The 20,449-nt window shown below is 42.4% G+C and overlaps 1 protein-coding gene across 6 annotated transcripts in view; it reads right to left on the bottom strand.

The window, feature by feature from the left end:
- The window catches only part of SAG (S-antigen visual arrestin), a 40,246-nt gene that overhangs the window by 13,462 nt on the left and 6,335 nt on the right, over positions 1-20,449 (bottom strand). For 2 of the 6 annotated variants that reach the window (XM_025209437.1, XM_025209399.1), the window contains exons 1-14: positions 16,895-20,331; positions 15,823-15,955; positions 15,272-15,332; positions 15,119-15,163; positions 14,653-14,846; positions 12,312-12,371; positions 11,132-11,199; positions 10,796-10,931; positions 10,303-10,387; positions 7,665-7,737; positions 5,937-6,074; positions 4,632-4,709; positions 2,914-2,937; positions 2,382-2,440 (exon numbers count right to left, since the gene is read on the bottom strand). In XM_025209437.1, coding sequence (XP_025065222.1) covers positions 2,382-2,440; positions 2,914-2,937; positions 4,632-4,709; positions 5,937-6,074; positions 7,665-7,737; positions 10,303-10,387; positions 10,796-10,931; positions 11,132-11,199; positions 12,312-12,371; positions 14,653-14,846; positions 15,119-15,163; positions 15,272-15,332; positions 15,823-15,891 — 1,090 coding nt within the window. In that variant the 5' untranslated portion in view covers positions 15,892-15,955; positions 16,895-20,331. Of the gene's footprint in view, positions 1-2,381; positions 2,441-2,913; positions 2,938-4,631; positions 4,710-5,936; positions 6,075-7,664; positions 7,738-10,302; positions 10,388-10,795; positions 10,932-11,131; positions 11,200-12,311; positions 12,372-14,652; positions 14,847-15,118; positions 15,164-15,271; positions 15,333-15,822; positions 15,956-16,894; positions 20,332-20,449 lie in introns of those variants that run through there. The other 4 variants (XM_025209420.1, XM_025209425.1, XM_025209410.1 and 1 more) reach the window with 3 other exon arrangements.

Genomic DNA, 20,449 nt, shown 5'->3' with positions numbered 1-20,449 from the left:
CTCCCCTCTTGAAAGCACAGAGGTGGAAAGGGATCTTGGAGTCATTATTGACTCCAAGGTGAACATGAGCCACTAATGCCAGACCGCAGCAAGCAAGGCCAACCATACCTTGTCATGCATCCAAAGGTGCATCTCAAGCTGGTCCAGAGAGGTGATACTCCCCCTCTATGCGACACTGGTCAGGCTGCAATTGGAGTACTGCGTCCAGTACTGGGTGCCGCACTTTAAAAAGGATACGGCCAGCCTGGAGAGGGTTCAGAAGAGGACCACCCACTTGGTGAGAGGGCAGCAGGACAGGCCCTACGAGGAGAGACTGAGGGACCTGAACCTATTCAGCTTCAGCAAGAGGCGGCTGAGGGGGGACCTGGTGGCTGTCTACAAACTCATCAGGGGAGATCATCAGCAAATAGGAAGAGCCCTGTTCTCCTCAGCACCACCTGGGGTGACGAGGAACAATGGTAATAAGCTGATAGAGAATAGGTTTAGGTTAGAGATCAGAAGGCAATATTTTACAGTTAGGGTGGCCAGAATCTGGAACCAACTTCCTAGGGAAGTGGTCCTCGCCCCTACCTTGGGCAAATTCAAAAAGAGGTTAGATGATCACCTGTCTGGGGTCTTGTGAACCCAGCATTCATTCCTGCCTGTGGCAGGGGGTCAGGCTAGATGATCTGATCAGGTCCCTCCTGACCCTAGCTACTATGAAACTATGAAAACAAAATCACTGATATAGTGATGATGAGGCAAAACTCCTCCTGTGAACACAGCTACATTGGCAGAAGCACTTAATGGTTTAGATTGTGTTGGGGAGCAGAAAACCCCCTTCTCCTGGTGTACCCTGTATTCCTACTAGAGGCTCACCCAGTACAGCTCTGCAAGCCCAGTGTAGCACCATACATTATTGTAGGGTAGGCAAGCCCCAAGTCACTCTCTGGCCTCAAACAGGTTAAAGAAAACATCCAGTTTTATCTAATAAGGAAACATTAATGTGAAGGGGAGCTCTGGTCTTTGTCATTGATTTCTGTTTGTCACAATGTGTGTGGTTTTCCTCCTCCAATGTAAGGATAATTGACAAAAAGAAACCAGGATTCAAGCCTGTCCCTTTCAAGTATGGGCTTCTATTTAGAACATACTTAGCCCAATAAAAACCTTTATCCTTTGACTCCTCCTCCAACACTTTTCCTACATGTGAAGTCTGTTTGGTTCATTTTGACACTTCCACTGCAGTTGTTACTCTGTGCTGAGGAGCAACAACCATGTTGTTTGAGAGCAAGATTGCATGTAACCCATGTGCCTTATATGCTATGCTTAGCATTCTGGCTCAAAGAAAGAAGAAGTACAGCAGTAGGGAGGTAACACTGATTTCTGTATACATGCAGAGGACAAGGTGACTCAGAAGGGCCTGGAAATATGCATAGGTAAGGGGGTGGCAGTTACTGGTGGTTTCCTAAGCTGGATAAGTTATTTTTCTTTTGGCCAAGCAGTCCTGCAACTCCCATACAACAAATATAGTCCTGTGTACTCAACAGGTGACCCATACAGGACTAAGAAATAAGTTTGCTGTGAAAGCGGGTTCCTAAAACCTGGACAATTTTAGTACAGGTTACAGATGATCGTTTCACTAGCAACTGAAGAGACCGGTCAGTTATTAACCTAAGGGCTAGAATCCTGCTAGCTATAAGGATCAGAGTCTTGTTTACTATGAAGGCCCTGAAGCACTTGAAAACAAAGAGTGATGCTACCATTCTCCTCAAGCTCAGAAGAGTCCAATTGACCTGTACTATATATGGAGAAATCTCTGAAGATGAGATGAGTTGTGGTTATAATCATGTGCTTGAGAAAGGTGAAGGTCCTATTAAAGTCTTGCATTAAAATAGTAGTAACAGCAACAAAATGGGAAAGTATGTAGAAAGAGCAACAGATTTACTACCCGTTTAACAAAAGGCTTTCACAAGGACTCCAGCATTTGCAATGTTTATGTGTATTTAAAGTTTATTAGGAAATGTTATGGTACTTGGAGTCTGACTCCAAAGTCTTAACATCTACATTCAGGGTTTTTACTTACAATAGACTTTATAGTTAAGTTCTTACGCTAATTTCTATGTAATGTTCCCTGAAAGAGACAAGCCCACCGTGTGTTTCAGCAAAGAGGTAAGCTTAGGTGCAATAAAGGACCTAAACGTGATAGTGTTATATGTTACCTCAGCACCTTCCTTCCTGGATGAAGCTGATGAACAGACCACACTTACTTCTGGCATATTTCTTGCTCTCATGCTAGTTTTCTGTTATAGTAGGAATCATGATCGCTCCAGCAACCATCATCATATGCAAGAGTTCGTGGCTGGTTACATAAGCAATAAAAGCTGAAATGTGGCACTACTGACCTGCATTCTCCTCAGGTTTGGGGTTCATGAGACGGAATGGCAGCTCTGTGCACACTTCACTGCGGAGAGAGAAGAGAAAGCATCAGACCCACATGCCCAGTATAACTGTCCTTTCAATCAGGTTTGCACCTTACAGATCTGATCCAACCCTGAGTCTCACTGATCTAGAATCCAGCACCACCCATCCCTAACCTCAGCTATAATCAGTCCCCAACAAAGACCCATGCTCAGATTTATCCATCCAAAACCCAGCTGTAGTCAACCTCCTCTACCAATGACTGGTTTTAGCATAAGATGTGCCAAATACTATTCTTTTCTTGCTCTTTGCTATAGGCAACACACTTCACAGCCCAATTTGCATCGATGCCTAAGCTTTAGTTTATCCCATTGGCATGTTTAGATTCCTTTGCTCAAGCAGTTTTAAGGGGTTGGGGAGGCAGGAGAGGAATGATAGTTGAGGAAGGGTGAGGAAGCAAAGTGATATATCTATAATTGTAGAGTTTGGAAAAAGAAGAAAATAAAGAACCTTTACCTGGACATGATATCTCCCAGAATGCTAAGTAAGGAAACAAAGACAGAGCTTTTAAACTTCTGCCGTGCTTCATTTTTCCCTCCAAACAACACATGGCCTCCCACCTACCTGCCCTTGTCCCAGTCCCTCCCTCAGTATCCAGCACCAGAGCTCTCAAACTATTAATAATCTGGTGGCTTTGACCACTGCCAGGTGACTGCTGTAGTCATTTGACACAATGATGCATCTGTTTCAGAACTGATATTTTCTGTTCATTGGAGAACAGTCCTGAGCTCCAAGGCCTTCCAGAGGTTTTAAATAAACCAGTAATATTTAAGAAGCCCAGAGCCCATCTCTGTATCCTGCATGGTTCTTAAAAACCAAACTTTGGTAGACATCTTTAATGTAAATTCAGCCACAATCAGTTCTGCAGGTGATACTGGAAGTTGGGGCACAGTAAATCAAAAGAAAAAAACAAAATGAGGTGGAAAGATATGGGCTGCAGATAAGAAGTGCTATTCAATCCTAAATACTGTATAGTCGTACCAGCCAGGAGAAATGGAATGGAACACACAGGCGAGAATATAACTAGGAAGCCTCACCAATTCAATGGGCGTTCATCTGCCTCATTTTCTTAACATGATTTCAATACTCCTTTTAATATAAAGGAGTATGGTAGTAACTGCAGAAAAAGGGTAGGACCGTGACTGTGAAATAAGAGACTGTTCATCAGAACATCATTATTTTTTAGTGTGTTGGATGCTAAAATTCCAAGAGCATCTCCACTGACTTCACTTTCTACTGGTCCTTTCCTCATATCCATAACCTTGTCTACCTCCTCCTACACACAACTAAGCACAAAGAATTAAGTGAGCAAAATGAGCTATTTCTCTCTCAGGCAGTCAGGTAAAGTTTATAAAGTGTTAGTTTTCCAAATCCATTCTGTGGAAGGAGGGTAAGTGTTTCTGAACTTCAAACACCATGAAATGGGAGCCAGATGACTGTAAAAAGAAACAGCTATTTTATCACAAGAATAAGCCAAGCCACTGACTACTTTACATGCTAGTCAGAAAGGCAGAGAGCACATGGTGTGGATTCAGGGGTGTACTTGGTAGCCGTGTTGGTCTGAGGCAAAAAGACATACAAAAAACTAGAGCTCTTGGTTCAAAAATGATACCTTTTATTAGACCAACTGGAAAATGGCAAGACAATTGTCCTTTTCTGCAAGCTTTCGGGATCAAAGTCCCTTCGTCAGGCTCTGGGTATGGTGTGGATTTGCATTCAAACTGAATACCACTTCTCATCAACTAAGTTGCAAAAGCTTTCCCAGATTGAGCCAAGTAGTGAGATAACATTAGCATCTCCCAGTAAACTCGTAAAGCCTGTAGTACTCTATTTAAGGGCCAAGAAGTGCATTTTGATTTAAGCTTTTTTGACCTCTTATAGAAGAAAAGTTACACTCTCCAAACAACAACACAATAAAAAAACAAACAAAAAAGTCAAGAGACTCAGAATTCAGCTACAAGGGCATCTTGGCACCTGACAGTTCACTCTTCATGTTCAGGAAAGCTTTTTAGGATTGGCCAAATTAGGTAGTTTCCAGCAGAGGAAGCCAGACTGTCCTAAACTTTATATTCCGTTCTTCTAGCAATAGATTGCCCTGTGCATTCCCCTACAATATATGCATTTTTCAGTCCCTTTTTACCATAGGCAGACACCAAGAAATCTACTGCACTTACCCCGAGACGATGAGCTTCACCTTGACCCTGTAGGCAACCAGAATCCCAAACACAGTCTTGTCCATCCCTTCTTTAATTCTACAAGAACGAAAGACAGAGTAGGACGATGCAGTATAGCTGCAGAGCTTACCAGCATGCAGCTAGTAAGACACAAGTGCATTCCATCCTAATTTTTCTGGGTGTAATACATTGGGACTGCCCTTTTATAACTTGGGAATTTTTATACATCCCTTAGGGAGCTAGTAAATGGAAATGGATTCTGGGCTGAATCCTATGTTTTCTTGTATACCATAAGCCCCCAAGTAACCATGCACCTTGGGTTTTTTGGTTTTTTGTTTGGGTTTTGGTTTTTTTGGGAGGGGGGGGCAGAATATAGAAAAACAAAATTCCAGAGTCATGGGTGACTGTGACATGTTCTCCTGGAAACAGAGTGACTAGGAAATGCAACATCCCAGAAGACAGCCTGGATGAGGCAGCAGGATCTTCCTAGTGTAGCAAGACAGCAACAAAGCTAGACCTCAAACCCTTGCAAGACTATTGCTTCTTTGCTATAAATAGCTCTTTATATAAGTTTCTCTACATAAAGTGCTGTTTCTGTGCCACAAGCCTCATCAAGGCTCACTTGCCCTGAATCAGATCTATAGCTGCTTCAGGCACAAGCTCCAGTGCTCAGCTGATAGTCACTTCAAATTCCTTAGTGGCTGTGAGAGAGTTAACACTAGACTCTGCCCCTTCTGCTTGCCAAGTCAAGAAGAAATGTGACAGCCATTTTAGTAGCCATTTGAGAACTGCATGTCCATGCTTCTATTCCAGAAAAAACCCCTGCTTCCACACTTAAGACACAAATGCCAATCTTGAAAGGCTGATTTTGGGGGGAAAGGTACATGTGGTATGCAAGTGAACATGGTAAACACAATATAGAAGAAAGCAGGTAGACAGCCTCTCAACTGCAGCCCAGAATGAGCCACTCCAGGTCAAACAAGCCAGAGCAGTGGGTACCAGAACCCACCCACCACTGGTGTGCACCCATGGCAGCACAGGGAGGGCCTCCTGCTGCCAAATGGCACTGAAACCCCACACATCCATGGGTCATAGCCAATGATTCAGTGAGCTGTATCTGGGCTGCAGGCCATAGGTTGTCAACCCTAAATACAACAAATCACTCATTTAACCAATGTCTTACTGAGATAGGAGTGAGAGGGTGTATGTGTGCACATCTTAATGTGATAAAAAGATACTTCCTCTCTACTCTCCCTTCCGCTTTGGAAGTCTCTATTAGTAGGCATCCTTCAAAAGAGGACTCACAGGGTACTAGAAGCCAAGTTAGTATCTTCATCCTTCAGCTTTCCATCCAGCGCTATCTCCCGTACCTCACGATTATTTGCCAGCAAGGGCACAAGTTTCAATGTTGTGGTGAGGCTACCATTCGGTGGCACCTTGTCCCTGGGTGCATGTAGTGAGGGAAAGTGAGACACACATTAAAGTTTATGAACAAAACTGGTGAAGAACATTTCAGAACAGATTCAAGAACCAGGCATCAATTGCTCAGAACTTTCTTTAAAAAAAAAAAAAAATAGACACTATGATCTAGTCTGCATAAGACAGGTCATTGGATCTCACCAATGATTCCTCCATAGCTTCCAGCTGAAAAAGAAAATACGCATCTCTTTTAGAGATATCCAATTATGAGTTAAGAAAGCTCTGAGCGATGGAGGTCTCCCATGTTCCTTAGTAACAGTTCCAATGGTAAGCTTCTCTGAGGTTGGCAACTAATTTCTAGTTTGAGTTAGTCTTCAACTTATTCTTTCTTTTGGATCTTTTTTGCTAGACCATGGACTCCTTTCCCATCAGAAATCTTTGCATGTAGGTTCTTTTAAATTATGATCAAATCACACATGTTACCAGAGTGAAGGGCATAACAACAGAATAAGTCATGGCACAATCTCAGACCAAATCAAGCTGCAGTCAACAATTTATATTCTTTCAATTATTTCACCCTCCCAGCCCCTTTGAATCTTTTGAACATGGACATTACATGCCTCATGTGTTAGCATTTCAATCCACATGATATACGTCCACACTAACTGGTTTGTAAAACTCATTTTCACCTCTTCTGGTAACTGATGGGTAAGCAGTGGACTGAGAGGTCAGTACATGATAAGGTAAGTGGGATGTGTGCAAAAGTCCAGTTAGTTAACTTCTCAGGGCTACTTAATGAGGACACACTAGTGGACTTACTGTGGACTGTTAGGTTCTGTGATTTTAAAACTATGTGGAAGGCATCAGGATGGTGGGGCTAGTCCTATATGAACATTAATACGGTAAGAGATACAGAATCCAAATATATGTATAGATTAGCAGGTGAGTAACAATCACAGGAGTAGTTGTCAGTGGGAATTGCAATTTACAACCGAGGGCAGAAGCATGTCCTAATTGGTCATTAACCCTACCACAACCAGAAGGGACTTTTTTGTACTCAAAAACTAGTACATTTATTACTTAAGTGTTGGTCTTTTGAAGTATCATGTGCTAATAACAACTACACAAATATTGAGATCTTAAATACACATAGAAAACTGTATTAATACATAACTATTCCAAATTGGGTTTGGGAAAAATTACAACATTTTGAAATTCCTACATCCTAAAAGGGATAGATTGGTGCATGACACTTGTCAACCTCTGAGATCATTGTAAAGATCACAGAGTAGAAAATGGGGATATCCCTGATGGTCTAAAAAAAACTAAGACCCTATAAATCTGTCATTAAGAATGGAAGTAGAGCTGGCAAAAGATCTCTCTCAGTGCATTAAGTGAGCTGTTTGTCATGGGCATGGCACAGAGAAAGAGTGGATCATCAAAACACAGAAGCTCACCTTATTGTCCCCCTACTTACAGAAAGGCAAGGTGACATTAGGAAGCTCCCTCCAAACAACGAGAGAGTCCCTCTTTTCTGGAGTGGAAGTTATTAAAGGGATGGAAAGTAAAAGACTGAGCAAGGCAAGGAAGGGAAAACAGTGCTGAGACACTCACGGTGCTTCCTCTGTTGCTACCACCTTTGAGTAATAGTCACTTGAATATAAAACCACATTGGCAACTTGTTCCACTGAAACAGAAATGACAACACATTTTTGAGGCACATTGAAGTTATGCACAGGCAGCATTGTACACCCAGCCTCTACAATTCTGATGAGCTGGATGAACAAAGAGGGGCACCAGCCAGAGCCTATGCCATTAACAGATTTTACAGCCCAAAGGGACCATGTGGTTACGTAGTCTGAACTGCTGCACTGGGCCAAAAACGTTCAACTAAAGCACTTCTCTTCCTGAAATGGCATTCAATCCTGATGTGAAGACATCAAGATGCCAAGAACTCCCTACTGCCCTTGGTCATTCATTTCAATGGTTAATTTCCTTTGCTGTGACAAATTTACACCTTCCCCTCAATTTGTAGCTATTAGTTCCTTCTGCCTTTCCCTGCTAGATGCAAAGACCACACTAATACCTGGCATTTTTTCCCCCGATGAAGGTACTGACACCATTGAGACATCTCTTGGATATTTTGGATAAACTCCACAGGATGGAGTGCTTTAGTCTCTCGCTAAAAGGCATTTTCCCTAGTCCTCACATCATCTGTGTGGCTCTTTTCTGTTCCCTTCCCAAACTTTTGACATTTCTTGGCAAATGAATACCATATACCGAGGTAAATCACCTCCCAATTACTACTTACTCCTCCCCTTATCTACACTTTCAAGGATCACATTTGCTCCAATCTTACACTTTTTTGTTGATTTGTCAAATTTGTTGTCCATTATGGCCCCAAAATACTTTTCAGAGTTGCACTAGGATAAATGGCCTTGTTCTGCATGTGTAGACTTTTTTGTTCCTAGACTAATGAACCTGCATTTCTATGTTACAATGCATTTGTCTAAACGGGCCAGCTACCAAGCAATTCAGATCACTATGTTTGATTTTAAGGTCAATGAGAGGAGGGCATTTTCTACCCCCTCCACCAGCAGTAGTGATTTTCTGTTTAATTTCAAATCATTGCTAACAGCAACACTGAATGGCACAAGGCCGAGAGCCAGGACCTGCAGAACTTCACCGGAAAACATCCCCCAGTCAGTGATGACCAGGAATCTTAGTTTTCTATGGGGAAAAATGCAGAAAATCTGTTTAAAAAAAAAACAACAACACAAAAAGCCGTGTTTTTCCACAACCCATCAAAAGTGCTCACCATGGGATGCCACTGCAATGCCATTTCTGCTCTCTTCTTTTTGTGCCGTGGTTTTTCCTCTTGGCCAATCAACAGCACAACCCCTCTCCCTCCCTCCCCCGCACTGACTGATCAAGAGGCAAAGACCACAGCACAAATAAAAGAGAGCAGAAATGGTGCTGCTTTCCGCAGGACACTGTTGCACTTTTGGTAGGTCATGGAGAAACGAGGATTCCATGTTCTTCTGTGGTTTTCCATGGCAAATGGAAAACTAGGATCTCTGGTGATGTCTCCCGATAAAGTTCTGAATCTCTCACTTGGTGACACCTGTCATCTTTGTTTTCAAGCAACAGCACTGGATTGGGACTTAAGAGATCTGCATTCTGTTTTTGTGCAACTCCTGGGCAAGTCGCTTCATCAGTGTCTTTGTTCTTTCTCCTAACCTTTGTCTCTCTGTGATCAATAGAAGACCAATTACAATGAAATTTTCATGTCAAGAGAGGTCGCTTAGGTACTGCTGTAATACAAGTTAAAACAATAGGAGGTAGTACTGGAGTTAAACCTTAAACATCTGATTTGAGGAAACCTTGTGAGAAAGAATGGGGATGTGCTCTGCAATGCCATCAAAGGGGCCAGTCTCCTACAATGCCATACATTTCTGTTAACAAGGTTAAAATGCATTGCCGACATCAGGATTTCTGTTCTCAGGCAGCAAAATTTTAAAAGCTGTTTTGAACAGGAAATTGCAAAACAAGAAATCATCTATAAACTGGATTGTGTTAAGTATGGTTCAAGGAGGGATTGCAGATTCTTATCCCATTACCTGGATTAGCTTTTGTAACCCCATTGTTCCTGTGGGTTTTTTGCTTTTCCGTCTCTCCCCCCACCTCCACCTTCTCTCTCCCTCATTTTTCCGCTCCATCTTTCGTATTCATATCACTGCTTCAGACACTGCTCTATGCTGTCCTTTAACAGCATCTCATGAAGTGAACTTGAGCTCACAAAAGCTTGTACTATATATTAGTTGCATTATATATAAGTTTTTATATATGTATGTGTGTGCGCGCATCTTATTTAGTTAATCTATAAGGTGCATCTCTATCTTGCCTTCTGCCAAACTTGAGACTATCATGGCTAATTATCTCTCTGCTAATGAGGTAAAAAGCCAGACTCAATTGTGAGTACAGGCAAAGGGCTACATCTAGAGGCCTCAGAGCCATACCGCCTAACCGGGGACAAGACAGTGAGCAGATGACCTCTCTGGAGCATACTATTTTATGAAAGGCAGTAGAGCAGCAACACAACAACACTGGTAGGGATATGGGGTGGGACAGGCCAGTTTCATCTGTTTAAAAATGAGTAAGATTACTAGGTCCTGCATTGCTCCAAGTGCTGTTCAATCACAAGAGCACTCTGCAGCCCTTGCAGGACTATGGACAACAGTAAAAAACTTACCCATCACTTTGATCTTCTTCACCGTCTTCTCGGTGTTATTGGTCACAGTGACTGTGACAGGAATGGGCTCACCATGGTAGTAGAGCTGGAAGAGTCAGATTGGCAATGCTGAACTTGATCAAGCAGGAGGGCGGTCTCACAAATAATACAGTTCTAGTCCCTGCTGCAAGGCTTTCTGTTGCATGTAGATTGGAGTGCTCAATGCTCCCACACCCACTTAACTACAGCCATTTCCAAGGGCCTGATTCAACACACATGGAAGACAAGGAAAGCCTTTCCAATTACTTTAATAGCTCTGCTGAGTCCTGACGAGATGAGTGAAGGAGCTCATGCACTCCATTTCCAAGCTTCTCCCAGAAACAGAGCTCTTGATTATAAGGGCAAATGTAGGTTGACCCCAAGCACAGATCTCAAGAAAAGGCCATGGGACAGTGAAATAAGTATATGAATCTCAATGATGAGCATGCCATGCTCCCTGGTCCAGATTTCTCACCTCTTTGCTGAGGGATGCTGTCAAGTGCAATGGTTTACTTGACATGAAAAACTGCCAAGTGGTCTCAACTCGAGGTTGGGGTCCTGTTTCTTCCACAGCAAACTGCATCTTACGAATCAACAGGCGCACAGAGTGCCTGGAAAAGAGCAAACACAATGGCAGTTAATAGAACAGGACCTGATACTGCACTGAGATGGTAGCTTATTTGTGCTCACACTTCCAGGAACATTCCTAACAGGAGGATCTGACCAGCAATTTATGAAGTATAACTGAACAAGCTGAACAGCCTGCACTCGTCCCCCAACCCTCCAATGCTAAGAACACTTGTTCTGTTACCTTTTACGAATTCTGTCTTCCAAATTCTCTGCATGGAAAGCTTTAACCTCAAAGTCCACTCCACAGGACTTCCAGGCCAGGAGAGAGAGAGAGAGCAAGAGAGAGAGTCTGTAAGATTGGAGTTCTAAAGCTGGGAGCACTTTAGCACATATTTAAGAATCTTCCTATAATGAGGACTCTGCATGTGTCCCTATGGTATGGAAACTTCACCCTGAACTTAACAGCTGGCATCCCCACTGAGAGGATAGGTGTTGTAGACTTAAACTTAAATGTGTACTCTATATTTCTAAAATTTCTTGGTTATGCCAGCACCTAGAGGCAGCAGTCTTTCATAAACAAAGGCTTTTCAGTGTCTGAAGACAACTCTTTATGATCAGCAAAATACTCACTCTTGTTCCAGCAGGACTGCATGTAACTTAGAAAATTCTGCAAAGGTCTATGTAGGCAAGTGGCATTCCTTAATAATTTGTGGAACCTTTTGCTAAAATATTTTGTTTTAGCAAAGCAGATACTCCACATACTCCTGTGGCACCCACTGTCTTCCCAGCATCTGCATTGTTCATCTCATACGCTCACTCTTATCATTTGGACAAGTGTCCAATAAAGTGAATGGAATTTTTTCTTTAACTGCATCAAATCTGAAGAACATATCATTACCTTGCAACTTTCCAACACTTCTGAAGCCAACATCTCTCTCTCACATAAGCTATAGATTAGTGGGATATATTGGCATGGTCTAACAAAATCAACAAACTTTAAGCATGTGATTTCTTCTACATCTGATCCAACTGGATATCTTGCAAGAACCCATTAAGCATTGCCATGCTCATTCCATTTGGGGCTGACTCTAACTTCAACAGTGTACTGAAGGAATACCTCAGGTTTGATCTCGTGCTTTATCTTTTATAACAGATATATGCTGGTTAGTTGCCTGCTATTAACAGTTGGATTCAGCGTCCTACTCCAAGTGCCCAAACTCTGACTCCACAACTTTCTCTAGCTTGTTTCCTGTCAAACACAAGCAGCATTCACAACATGCAGCCTTTCCAGTGATGAGAGGTATATTTACCCCTGTATACCTAGCTCTTGCTTCTGTACTCTTCAAGCCAGACAAGTGTTTTTTTTTAATTATCTTCTTCCCAATGAAAACATTGAGGTTATAAAATCCTGTTGGTCTCACCTTATTGGCATCACGAGGGGATGGCTGCAAGCAGACTGAGCAGGGCAGATTATCTGGAAACTGAAGGAATGAGGCGGCAAAAAAAAGAAAGTTGTTTAGCCCTCCAACTTCTTTTCTTCATAAAATAACATAATACTCATGAAAGGTGCAAAACTCACAGCCCTGGAAGATGAGGCCCTTTAGTTATCTATAAAAAAATGCTAATAGTTGTAATACGCCCTCTTCTTCCCCAAAGCAACCTATCAAAAGAACCAACACTCAACTTGGAGGGACCCCAATGATTCTGTTATTGATTAATTGTGTTACAATAGAGCTTAGAGGACTGAAGTTAGACTGGTGCTCTGTTGCTGCACACACACATACAAGGTGAATGAGTGTCTTTATTTACCCAAAAGGGGCTTACAATTAAGACAAGACAGAAAGGGTAGGAGGAAAACCAAAGGGTCAGAGAGGTGAAATGACTTGGCTGAAGTTCCACGGCAAGTTAGCAACAAAACCAGGATTAGAACCAAGAACTGTCTCCTAGCATAGCACCATATATATATATATTTTTTTAATTTTATTTTTTTGCCCCCCCTGCTTCTCCTGTTGGGGGAGTGAGAGAGAGAGAGTCACAAATTAAATGCCCTGGCAGGTGTTACATTTATGGCATGATGAATGTGTTAATAGCATCAAATGCTACACAGTCAGCCAATTTATGGCACTATAAAATGACAAACCATCCACAAAAGATGTTCCTCATATAATGGAACATATGGTATGACATCTTTGTGTCTGATTTGTTTAGCACCTTAAATTGAACATATGGCATGTCTCCAGACCCAAGGCTGTCCCAGTGGACACTGTCAATCAGCTGATTTTCAGCACTGGGTCTGGGACAGCCTTGAGCCAATGCTGAGACGCAGCTGTCTTGTGTTGTTCCCTAGAAAACTTGGGAACAAGCAGGCTACATACATGTCTGGCACAGAGACATCATGAAGTCCCTTCAGAACACAACTGTGCAAATCTGCTTTTATCACTAAATACCATCCTGTATGTTGGCTCTTAGACTGGCACTCTTCAGTATTGTAGAGGAATATTTTCCCAGGATCTGAGGATATTGGGCAGGAGACTAGTGCTAGGGTAGACAACACAGAAGGAAGGATGCAAACATACCATAAAATGTCTATTGTTAGGCAGTAGCAGCCAGGTTATCTGAACATTTCCTGTTATGGTGGACCCCAGCAACCTTCCAGTCAACACAGTGCTTGTGCCCCCCTCAAGGGAGCCACGTATCGAAGCAATTTCTAAATCTTGACCTTTTAGGGCACTTCATAACTCAGACCCACCCTAGTTCATTGTTCTGGTAATGTATAGCAACAGCCAAAAGGGACCTAGGGGTAATGATTGACCATTGCATGAATATGAACCGTCAGTGCAATGCAGTGGCCAGCAAGGCAAACACCACGCTGGCATGCATCAACTGATGCACCTCGTGTAAAACTAAGGAAGTTATATTTCTGCTGTATTCACCAAAGATGAGACTGCAGTTGGAGTACTGCATCCAGTTCTGGGCGCTGCACTTCAGTAAGGACATGGAAAATCTTGAGAGGGTCCAGAAAAGAGCAACCCGTATGATCAGGGACTTGCAAGGCAAGCCATACAAGGAAAGGCTGGGGACCTGGGCCTCTTTAGCCTAAAGAAGAAAAGGTTGAGAGGGGACTTGATAGCGTCCCCAGAGCTCTTGATGCACTCCTCTGATATAGTGGAAACACTATATCAGAGGAGTGCATCAAGAGCTCTGTGAACAACTGTTCACTAGGGCACCCGTAGTGAAGACTAGGACCAATGGATACAAACTCCTGGAAGGCTGCTTCAGGCTTAATACCACAGAAAACTCCTTCACAGTCAGGGTGTCTAGACTGTGGAATAAACTCCCTCCAGAGGTGGTGCAGTCACCTACCCTGGAGGTGTTCAAGAGGAGAGTGGACAGTCGCTTCACTGGGGTCACTTGACCAGTTGTCTTCCTGCCTAGAGTGGGGTGGCTTGACCTGATGATCTGCAAGGTCCATTCCAGCCCCTAACAATCTATGAATATATGAATTAACCCCTGTTTAACAGTCATAAAAGTAACCACATTTGTCTGCATTTTATGAGCAATTTCCTGTGGGCAGTCAGGAACACCGTCCTACTAAATGTTGAGCTCATTTGGGATAATTAAATAAATAAGGCCTAACCTTTGTTTCAAAGTTAGATTATTTGATTCCTTATTATTAATCCCTTCTTCCAGGTAGTCTTGGAACACTCACAGCCCAGATAGCAGTGGACAAGAAGCAGGCTAGAGGCTTAGTAAGACACTTACTGTAAAAACAAAGGGGTAAGCATTGCGTCCCAGCTTCTTCAATAAACGTTCCTGTAGTGAGGTGAGAGAGTCTGGCTTGTATGCTGGTGGGTACAACTGCAGTCTATAGTAATACAGATCCCTTCGGAAAGCCAGGCCAATCACATCAATGTCTTCTTGGCCATACCGGAACGCACAGGTCAGAGTCACATACACTGTAAAGAATACACACAGCAGATTACGCATGCCCTCTGGCCCAATTCCAATTCATATTATAAATAGCACCATAAGTTAATTGGATAAATTGGACTGAAGCTCTGGACACGTAAAAGCAGCATGCCCAGTAACTAGAGCTTTTCCTCACTATAATAGGACAAAATGTGCATAGACCATGTAGACCCTAGGAAGCAAGATAAATTATTGCTTTGCTGTGGGAGATCACTTTGAAAAGAAATGGAAATTTCTGAAATTACATAAAATATCACACCTGTCTTCTTCTTGACAAGCTCGGGATCCACATAAACAACACCAACTAGAAACACAAAGAGAAAAGAGTAAAAATTAGGCAGTGTGGAAGAAAGATGTTAGATCTTAATAAGAGTTGAAAAAGAATCTGTAGCAAGGATGCATCTATACTTACTGACAGGTTCCACACACTCTACTTTGTCAATGAAGTCTCGTTTCCCCAGATAGACAGTCAGCTATAGGAAGGAGAAAGACATCCCAACTGTATAACAGCCAATCCCACAACACGCTAAGTATTCTTGCCTGAGCTGGCAAAAATATTTAAGCATGAGTAGTTCCCAGAGACATCAATGGGACTATTTTGTTGTTAAAATATTTAACTGATCAGGGTAGTGGGCTCAGCACATTGCAGGATTGAGTCCCAGAAGTACAACACAGCTCCTTGCCTTAGAGGCTCAGAGCTGTACAGTTATGAACTTCTGCATCATCTGACTGAAAAGAGAGAATGAATGTTGATTTAGACATCCGGGTAGCCAGCAAAGGCATTGTCCAAAGGAAGGACAGGTGAGTTGGCATCTAAAGTAACTTTTCATTATTTTGTTGATCAAAAATTGTCCATTTTCTGAGAATACATGTATACAGCTTCCTAGGGCTCAGACCTGGGCCTGAATATAGAACAAGTTGTTTCTTGCAGTGGCAACGCAAACCAATTCTTGAGTTACTTACCGACTTGTCACGTGAAGTCTTCCTGAAAATAACCTGCCTCCGGCCAGAGTTCTTTGCAGGGCAGCTCATTTCTGCACGTGGCTGTGTGACTGTACAAGAGTGAAGCCTCCTTCTGACAAAAGACCTTCAGGCACTGAATGAGATTAGAGCACAGTTATGTCTAACGAGGTAGAAATTCTTAACTCACCTCTATAGTACCTTAAACAAAGACTATCCTCACTATGCATTATCTTCTTAACAGATGGGTGTTTTAATCCAAGCCACAATCCCCTGCCACTGTTACAATGTGGGCAATTCCTGCCAGTAGAAACTATTGCTATTTCATTAGAAAATTTGAGTTACAACTTCGCTGCTGGGGCAATCTTTTTTTTTTCCTTTCTTTTTTTAACCTATTTATCCTACATTCAAGCTCCAAAAATAAAGGCAAGATCTCAGTTTCTAAGCTACCAAGGGAGTGATGCAGGCATGCAGCTGAATCTTCATGTTGCTTTGGAAGTGAAGTGGAAACACAACAGCCACATATGGGACAGCCAGTCAGTCTTTAAGGAAGTGATTCTCAACTAGGTGCCCTGGCAAACATGATTCGCAAAATAAACACACAGATTTAAAATTGGAACTGTAGTCTGAGTTCTTTGCAACAGAAGAATTGCTCTACTATTTTTCTGTAATCTAAAAAAAAAAAAAAAGGAGTGAAAACTAAGAGCTGGAGAGGGGTGCCTTAAGTCTAACAAGGGATACCTTGAGTTCAATGAGGGGTGCCTTCAGGTTGAGAACCACTGCTTTAAAGGAAAAAGATGTTAAAGTTTGACCCTTTAACTCAGGATGCCTTCCTTTTTTTCTGCAAGGACATTTCCATTCACCTCAAATTTTCCATCTTCCCCTAGCCCTTACACTTTAATGGAAATTTTAAAGCAAAACTATATAGTTGGCTGTTTGCTTTGTGCACATGCAGCTGATTTTAAAGTCCCTTAGTGACACTGGTAATGCCATAACTCAGCTGTTACTTGGTAGGAACTTTTCCCCAAATATTAAAAAAATCATTATTTTTTAAACTAAACTTTTGCAAAGCTACCTTGGAAAATGACAAAGCTAGACTACTCCAGAAGGCAGAAAAAGTCTATACATTTGATTGGATGCTCTTTGTTTTTCCATCCAGTTTTCAGCCAGTTCTGCTGCTTATGTTGTCAGCTTGAAAAAGGTTTAGATAGAGGGTATAAAAGGTATTTATAGGGACAACTTATGCTATATACAGACATACAAAAATTTTCCCCTCTGGAGAAAGTTCAGTTCAACTTTGGAAACAATCAGTCAGAGGGAACATCGGGTCAAGTGAGACAAATATTTAGAATTTCCCCCTTTGCCGAAAGCAGCAGCAATTCATTTAAGTCCAGAATGAAATTCTTTGATGAAGCTCTGAAGGGAACATATCCCTCCCACACTCACACACCGCAGAGTGCAGACCCAGAAGATTTAGGAGAAAACAAAAAACCCCACAAAAATAGCCAAAAGTTAAAATACCTTCCAATGTCTCAAATGTCACAGCAACTGCCAGAAGAAAACATTGCACAAGGAATAAGATGAGAACTCCTAACACTGAACAAAAGGTATTTTCCAGGCAGACAGTTCCTACTTATCCTTGTGTGTTGGAGCAAACCACTAACTTCCAGGTGAGAACTGAGCGCAATTTGTAGTCGATTTGGAGATGTTTCCAGCTCTTAATGTCCAAGATTTCACGAACTAATCCCACTCAAGGAGTAAATAATGTACCTAGATTAAGATCCACTTGGAAACTGGCTAGGTCAGCAGTGTTGGGTATTACTTAAGGGAGCACAGGCCTGATGAACGGGTCTACAATGTCATTGCCAGACTCATAGCTGTATAAGGACAACACAAAGACTTACAGAAAACAGGAGGGTTATTGCTTTGTTCTAAAGCTCTGTCTCCATCTTCTATCTACTGTAGTTACAAATCATACAGCTAATAAGAAGCTAAACATAAAGAGCCATTTGTGAGATGCTTAATTTGTCAGCATTAGAACAAGACTTTATAAATACTACATAGTCTAGACTTTAAGGGTTGCAAACACATCATCATAGTTATTTTCACAAGCTTTAAGTTCACCTATTGTTGCTCCACCAGCATTCCCCTGACATGTTATGCACAGAATACAGATTGCCAGCATACTGTTTGTTGTTCCAATTAGCTTATAAAGGAGAAGTGACAGTTATCCATGTTTAAAAAATTAGAATCAAGAGGAGCAAAGAAATTTGATCAATTTAGCTTCTTTGGGCTCATGAATACTCTGAAAGGAGTTTGCTTTGCTTTGATTGCAATTTGATTTTGTCCACAAAACAAGGAGGGTAATTTTTGGTGAGTAAACTATTCAAAAGCAGCTGTATTCACCAGCTCACTTTGGGCTGTTTTGATTAGAAACAGATTGCATAGTACTGCTTCTGTTCCCTCCTTGAATAGACTCTCTTGAGAGTGTGTTTGATGGAGCCCTGAAGGCAAATCCAGCTTACTTTTGGGAACAGTCACCCAATATTTACTTGAAGTCAGCACAGCAAATTTTAATGCATTTCTGAAGTGGCCAAGGAATTTGCATAGGACAGTAGTTCTCAACCTTTTTATGGTCAAGGCACTCCTTGGAAAATACCAGCTCTTTCATTTTTTAACTACAAACCCAACACAAAACCGTAAAGAAATTCTTTTGCAAAAAACTCAGAAAGACCACAACAGGTCTGAATACTTTTGACACTCTGGGTTCCTATTCAAAATAACTTTCCTCCTCCTTGTGAATCAGGTTTGCACACTTAACGCTAAGAACAAGTGGCACCCTGGCACGCACTTGTAAGGATCTCAAGTCAAACAAGGGTGCCACAGGACCTTGATAATCACTAATATAAAGCTTGCGCTCCTAAAGCATTAAGCAGACAAGATTATTTGCGTAAATCCGGTATCTTTTATTAGACCAACTAAAGTAGTTGGAAAGAATTTGCTGTAGCCTTTCCAGCCTAAAGCATTAAGACACTTCTGAAATCCCTCTTGTTGGCTAGAATATTTTGGAAGAAGCAAATATGTGCCCACAGGCAAAGAAATCTCCAGTCCTGCTGTACAGAAGACATGAGATGTACTGTGGCTGCTCCGCCATGCAACATTGTCACAGAACAAGCTGGGGGGCAAAAGGAAGAAAGGCCATTTCTCTTGACAGCTCGTTTGGCTGGTCATGATTGCATTCCCTTACCTGTTCCACAAGACTAGAATTCTTTGGCTTATGTCTTGCAAAGCTGCAGTCGTTAGAAGGTTAATGGTAATTTACTGTCAAATGTTAATTTGATAAGGATCATTCAATAGCTGTTGTTGGAGAGGAGGAGGGCAGGCAGTACTGGGGAAGAAAGACATTAGTCAGCCTTTTAGGATGGACAGCTCTCTGACTTCCTTTGTGCTTCTGCTGGCTGCTTTGCAAAACCCCAAGGCTGATCAGGGCCTCTAGCCACCGCTTCACTGACGTACTTTAAGGGCATATTTAAGAGTTAATTTTCTCCATATTGCTCAGTCCAAACCCAAAGTCTGAATGGAGACTGGAGAGATCAACTCCAGGGATACCATGTCCCCCCAGCTTCACCTGGAACTCGATGCCTGCTTACTCCCAAAGGGGCGTTGTGGCATTCTACCATTCGGTTATTAGTTTCCACAGCCTAAGGCAGGACATGGCTCTTGCCAGAGCAGTAAGATATTGCTAAACCAAGTGGTAGTGATCAGCCTCCAGGAAAAAAAAAAAAGCCGACAGGAAAACAATGTTCAAATCCCAGAAGAAATGCCAGATATGGATTACAGGCTTCCCTGGGTTTTCATAGAGCCTCTCTCAAAGGTGCAGGTTAGTTCCGGGTGGACAGTGTACACTAGTCTAGTCAGAATCCTTAGTGCAGAGGCAGAGCAGGCATTTTTCCACAGCACGTGCCTTGTTTAATTCAATTTCCTTCTGCATTGCCCTGCAGCTGACTGCAGGCCGTTACTGCAGGACGCCATGGCACTCAGCCAACCCTTCTCAGCATAAGGGCAGAGCCACAGTGACCTTGTCAGGTTCTTCCCTACTTGCCAAAGAGAGTGATAAAAACATGGTTACCTGCGGTACAGACTAATCTCTCTACTGGGTGACAGCACAAGCCAGTTTCCCACCAAGGCTCTACGAACCTTTTAAATCAAAGCTCCAAGTGCCTCCCTTTCACACTTACTTCTACTGAAGACTGCATTTTATACTTTGAGACACCAGGCACTACGGTAATGGGACATACAGGCTTGAAAACGTATTCTTCCATGTTTTAGGCAGTTCCCTTTTATATGCATGTTTGCAGCCTACTTTTTCTTTCCATCCAAAAGGTCGTCTGTCTGTCCCCCCCGCATAGTAGGGGTGGGCAAAATACAGCCAGTGGGCCGCATTTGGCCCACGAGGCCATTCTATCCGGCCCACGGGGCCCCTAAAAAAAATTTAGAAAATTAGCATTTATCTGCCCTTGGTTCCTGTAAAAAATGACAAGAATCAAGGGCAGTAGGACCCAGGGGAAGCCTGGTGGGCTCCCACAACAGCAGGGCCCACCCACCCCAGCCCCCCCAGCAGGGGCTTCTG

The sequence above is a fragment of the Alligator sinensis genome, unplaced genomic scaffold, assembly GCF_000455745.1.
Source record: "Alligator sinensis unplaced genomic scaffold, ASM45574v1 scaffold237_1, whole genome shotgun sequence".
NCBI classification, from domain to species: Eukaryota; Metazoa; Chordata; order Crocodylia; family Alligatoridae; genus Alligator; species Alligator sinensis.
The sequence above is the reverse complement of the archived record's forward strand: the minus strand, read 5'-3'. Positions and strand labels throughout refer to the sequence as shown.